We start from the raw sequence: 6,122 nt of genomic DNA, 5'->3' as shown, positions 1-6,122 counted from the left end.
CTTCCCTCCCCCCCTTTTTTTTAGACGGAGTCTTGCTCTGTTACTCAGGCTAGACTGCAATGGTGCGATCTCGGCTCACTGCAGCCTCCGCCTCCTGGATTGAAGCAGTTCTTCCACCTCAGCCTCCTGCGTTGCTGGGATTATAGGCACCCACCATCATGCCCAGCTAATTTTTGTATTTTTGTAGAGACAGGGTTTCACCATGTTGGGCATGCTGGTCTTGAACTCCTGATCTCAGGTGATCTGCCTGCCTCAGCTTCCCAAAGTGCTGGGATTACAGTCATGAGCCACCATGCCTGGCCAAAAAATGGAAATTTGCTTTCAGTTAAGGTTCATCCCTAGCAGTTAACAATGGGGCTTGGAGTATGGCCTCAGTTTGCCTATTTACTTTGTTTGAGGGGTCTGCATGTTTTTCCCTGTTAGATTTGTTTACAAAGTTAATTCAGTACCTCTGCATATCTTTAAAGAAGAAAATAGTCCAAAGAGCAGGTTTTTGAAGAAGAAAAACATCTAAATATAGTTAAGTGTTTATCTCACTAATCTTTACCTGTCATTATTTAACCTAGTCCTGGTTCTACTCTAATGTTTGAATTAACTTTATTTTGATAATGAAGCAAATTCGAAATCTAAATGGATTTATTCCCTTCTTCCCATACAAATTGAGAATTCAGACCATGTTGGAGGAAACAGCTCTTCTGGCTGCTTAAGCTCCCCTTTCTGCTGTCATGTGTTTTTGCCTACATAACAGCCAATGCTGTTTTTACCTGATAGGCCAACAGAAATAAAAGGGCAGTCTTAGTATTCCCTCTGGCTTTTCTGTTCCTGGCTTTCCTATGTTACCATCCATGAGAATAAGCTGAGAAGTCTTCTATCTTTAATGTACAATAAGTGATTTATATGTGAAACACTGTAATGACTTTTTTTATCCATCATAAATTATTCTTAGCATCTTTACTAGGTATTCCAACTAGCAACTTCATTTTCAGAATTAACCTCATATGCTATATATAGTCCTTAGAATGTATCACTAAGTTTCCTCAACAACACCAGGCCATGTAAAATTGGTTTAGATAGAAGGTATTTTGAGTTCAAAACTCTACATGTAGGCTATGCATATATATTTCCTCCCAAAGAGAGTATTATTGAAGTTCCTCTTAAGCAGAACTTAATGAGGCTTAAATAAAGTTAGGAAATGTTTTATTTAATCAGAAAGTAGATGTTACTATTCATGCTACCTATTGTATATGAAAGGTGAGATACTCAGCAGGAAAGCTGGAGTTCATATGCTGAAGTATTTTGTGCCCAACATTTATTTATAAAGAATGAAGCGCTAAGAAATGTTTAAAAGTTAATCTTTCCAGTTTCTAGGAGGCTAATTCTTATTGTTAATTTATTTCAGTGCCAAACCAACCGACTTTGATTTCTTAAAAGTTATTGGAAAAGGAAGCTTTGGCAAGGTAAGAGTGTTTTGTGAGGTTTTTGTTTGGTTTTGATTTTTGGTTTTTTAGAGACAGGGGCTCGATCTGTTGTCCAGGCTGTAGCGTAGTGGTGTAGTCATAACACACTTGAACTCCTGGGCTCAAGCCATCCTCCCACTCCTGGGCTCAAGCCATTCTCCCACCTCAGCCTTCTGAGTGGCTGGGACTACAGGTACACACCACCACACCCAGCTAATTTTTTAATTGTTTTATAGACAGGGCCTTGCTCTGTTGCCCAGGCTGGTTTCAAATTTCTTTCCTCAAGTAATGCTCCCACCTTCGCCTCCCAAAGTGCTGGGATTGCAGATGTGAGCTACCACACCCAGCCCAAAGTATTTTTATTTTCTCATTCAATAAGTAAGTACTTAAGGAATGCATGCTTTATGTGTGTGAGCCACAGGACTTTTTGATTGCAGGATATGGGATTAACATACTTTCTCTACCCTCAAAATACTAACAATAATTAGGGAGAAAAGGCATCTACTCAAATTCTGAAATAAAGTTCACTTACTTCAGAAGGTATTTGTTGAGCACCTACTGTGTGCCAGGTGCCCTACTGGGCCTTAATTAGAAAATTATGGAAATTGACATGATTACTACCTTTGTGGTGCTTACAATCTAGGGTGGGGGGGAATAGTCAATTAAAAATATTCAGTCAAGTAAATAAGTACAAATAATAATAGCTGTGCAGGAAATGAAGAATAGGGTGAAATGACAAAGGACAATAGGTAGCTGAAGGAAGATTCCCACTTAGCTTCTCAGAAGACATGCTATTTAAGTTGAAGCTAGAAAGACAAAAATGAGCAACTGTATAAATAACAGTTTGAGAAGGAAATGAATGTGTAAAGGCCCTGCTTATTTTCTTATGGTGTCAGATGAATCGTGTAATCTTGGCAGTATAGCCATACCAAGGAAGGAGAATCACTTAAGGCCAAGGTTAATAAGAACGCATCATAGATGAAGTTACCAGAATCATTGAATATATTTAAGTGTTTTTTTTTGCACTGCACTTCAGTCTTTAGTAAAAATGAATATGTATGTGTTTAATTATATTTTGCTATATTTGTAGCTTTTGGTAACTCTAATTTGTTTTCTGAGTTTCTTTGAGACTAGAAACTGTGGCTATGCAATTAAACCCATGTGTGTTTATTCACTCAGCAAATACATATTATCCATCTGCTACATGCTGAGTATTGTGCTAGTATAAGCAATAGAAAGTTAGAAATGAATCCTGCTCTCAAAATGCCCAAAATTCTATTGGAATGCTAGAGATAGTTGTCATTAAAAACAGAAGCATTATGTGAGCCAGCCATTGTGGCACATACCTGTAATCCCAGCTACTCCGGACCCTGAGACAGGAAGATCACTTGGGTTCAGGAGTCTAAGACCAGGCTGGGAAACGTAGCAAGACCCCATTTCAAAAAAAAAAAAAGGGATTATTTTTTGGAAACTTCATGTTTAGATCTAGAATCTATCAGGATTTGGTTCTTGCATATAATGTGAGGAATAGCGTCACTGTTCATCTTTTTCCATGTAGATAACCAGCTGATCCTATACAGTTTGTGAAAACTGTTCTGTCCCCATTTGATGAGCCACCTGATATGCAGGGCCACCTTTTTCATGTATTCACTATTTATACCTTCACAGATCTGTTTTTAGATTTTTTTTTTTTTTTTTGAGACAATGTTTCACTCTGTTACCCAGGCTGGAGTGCAGAGTACAATGGAGCTATCTTGGCCTACTGCAACCTCTGCCTCCTAGCTTCAAACAATTCTCCTGCCTCAGCCCCCCACGTAGCTGGGATTACAGGCACACACCACCATGCCCAGCTAAGTTTTGAATTTTTAGTGAAGATGGGGGTTTTACCACATTGGCCTGGCTGGTCTTGAACTCCTGACCTCAAGTGATCTGCCTTCCTCAGCCTCCCATAGTGCTAGGATTACCAGCGTGAGCTACCACATCCACCCCCTTTAGATTATAAGTTATGTATTTCTGTTTCTAGATGGCATTTCTGTTCATTGGCCTATCTGACTATCCTGGCACTAGTACCGCATTGTCATGTCACCTGTAGCTTGATATTGGACAGAATAAGTTCTCCCTTCTTCTTGCTCTTCAAGAGACTATTTTTAGTCCTTTGCATATCAATATAAATTTCAGAATCAGCATGTCAGTTTCTGCAAAAATTCTATTTGAATTTGATTGGGATGGCATTGACCCTGTAGATCAATTTGGGAAGAATTATCTTTACAATATTGTATTGTCAAATCCACGACAATTGCTTTACTAATATAGCTCATCTTTAATTTTTCCCAATAACATTTTATGATATTCTGTTTAGAATTTTTGCATATCTCCAATTAGATTTATTCCTAGGTGTTTTGTTTTTTATGCTGTTGAAAATTGTTGTTAATTCTTGAAACTGAATATATGCATTACCTATGACACATTGGTTCTACTCCCTAGTTACATATTCAACAGAAATGAATATCCACTAGAAAATGTATATACAGGAATGTTTATAGCATCACTATTCATAAATAATCTGACTATATATCAGCAAGAGAGTAGATACATTGTAGTGTGTCATATAATGGAATATTCTGCATAACAAAGAAAATATGAGAACTATGCTATATGCCACATGTGAATGAATATTTTATATAATTTAGAGTGAAAGAATTGAGACAGACAGCTTTATCCATGTGATTCTAATTACATGAAATTCAAAAAGGCAAAAGTTATGTTTGTTATTTCAAGTTGACACAGTGGTAGTTGCCTTTGAGGAGAAGGATGAGTCGTGATTAAGATTTAGCAAAAGAGAGGCTTCAGGCTACTGGAAGTGTTTTATTTTTTGAACTGCATACTGGTAACATAGGTATATTCACTTTGTAAAAATTTATTGAGATGTAATGATACGAGTTTTTCTATATGTATGGTATGTTTAATTTCAAAAGTAAAATCTTGCAAAATGATTAGAAGCCAACAAAGTACAATAAAACAAAGAAAAGCAGGCCAGGTGCAGTGGCTCACGCCTGTAATCCCAGCACTTTGTGAGGCCGAGGCAGGTGGATCGCTTGAGGCCAGGAGTTTGAGACCAGCCTGGGTAACATGGCAAAACCCCATCTCTACAAAAAATACAAAAATTAGCCAGGTATGGTGGCACACGCCTGTAGTTCCAGCTATTTGGGAGGCTGAGACAGGATGATCACCTGAGCCTTGGGGAGGTCGAGGCCGCAGTGAGTCAAAATTGCACCACTACAAGATACTCTAGATTTCTTCAGATTCTTTAAAGCATCTGCATGCGACCCAGACCACTATAGAAATCCATGGAACTTTTTCCTCTGAACTCTTCTGAATTTAAAACCTGTTAAGAAGAATCTCAGTATGAAACAGTACATTTTTGTTACCTAAAAATCATTTCCTTTTCCTTGTTAATATAGCCATGAAGTTTATAACAATATTTTCAACAAGTAGTCTCCAGGATTCAGGGCTGGAGTGCATGAGTACATACACACACAAAGTTCTCAAGCAGTATAGATTTTGGGCACTTAAATTTAGTAAAAAAATCTCAAATATCAACATATTAAGTGACAAAGAAATGGTGCCTGACTACTTGATTTCTAAAACAAAAACATAATCTAGGTCCCTTGTGGAATTTCTTTCTACAAAATTTAAGAAGTATTGATGTATTGACAAGTGAATCATTTCTATCAAAATTTGAAATTTCTAATAGTATACATAATGCTTAACCATAACAGGTTCTTCTTGCAAAACGGAAACTGGATGGAAAATTTTATGCTGTCAAAGTGTTACAGAAGAAAATAGTTCTCAACAGAAAAGAGGTAAAATAAAATAGCTGTTGTTTCTCCCAAGCCCATTTTCTGTTAAGAGATTTGTTTTCTAGTGTATAATGCAAATGATCTTTTGCCTTTTTTCCAGCAAAAACATATTATGGCTGAACGTAATGTGCTCTTGAAAAACGTGAAACATCCATTTTTGGTTGGGTTGCATTATTCGTTCCAAACAGCCGAAAAGCTTTATTTTGTTCTGGACTTTGTTAATGGAGGGGAGGTGAGTTTTATAATGAGTTTTCTAATATTAATAGTTTAGAAAAATAGCACAAAGTCAAAGTTTTTCTTGTAAGTTTTAGAAGGACAGTACAAAATCAGTAGCTTTTTGTATCAATAATATTCAAGGTACTGGCTGAATATAATACAGGATGTAGAGAATTGTAACACAGAGCTTTTAAGCATATGGCATAGTTGAGATGGTTCATAAAAGAACCTTGGTATGAAGCTGCTAGCTTCATGGACAGATTTGTCACTAAACTATATAGCAAGAATATCATGTTGAAATATTAGAATAAAATATCATGTGTAATTTAGGCAATTGTCTCAAGAGTTGCATACAAATATTACTCCAGCTTCTCATTTTCCAAGATGTGCAAATTATTAATCAGATGAGATAGTCCTCTAATAAGGGGTTCTGTGGTGGTAGCTGGGCTCAGTGGCTTGTACCTTTAATCCTAGCTACTCAAGAGGCTGAGGCAGGAGGATCACTTGAGCCCAGGAGTTTGAGGCTACAATTAGCTGTGATTGCACTGAAGCCTGGGTAACAGAATGAGACTCCATCTCTTTAAAAAAA

The 6,122-nt window shown here is 37.2% G+C and overlaps 1 protein-coding gene across 1 annotated transcript in view; it reads left to right on the top strand.

Moving 5' to 3' along the window:
* The window catches only part of SGK3 (serum/glucocorticoid regulated kinase family member 3), a 176,455-nt gene that overhangs the window by 146,677 nt on the left and 23,656 nt on the right, over nt 1–6,122 (top strand). The window contains exons 8-10 of the mRNA XM_017509154.2: nt 1,400–1,457; nt 5,237–5,320; nt 5,418–5,549. Of these exons, the coding sequence (XP_017364643.1) occupies nt 1,400–1,457; nt 5,237–5,320; nt 5,418–5,549 (274 nt within the window). The remainder of the gene's footprint in view (nt 1–1,399; nt 1,458–5,236; nt 5,321–5,417; nt 5,550–6,122) is intronic.

Source organism: Cebus imitator, unplaced genomic scaffold, assembly GCF_001604975.1.
Source record: "Cebus imitator isolate Cc_AM_T3 unplaced genomic scaffold, Cebus_imitator-1.0 Scaffold407, whole genome shotgun sequence".
In the NCBI taxonomy this organism is placed as follows: domain Eukaryota; kingdom Metazoa; phylum Chordata; class Mammalia; order Primates; family Cebidae; genus Cebus; species Cebus imitator.
Note: the sequence above shows the minus strand (reverse complement) of the source record. Positions and strands in the feature narration are given on the sequence as shown.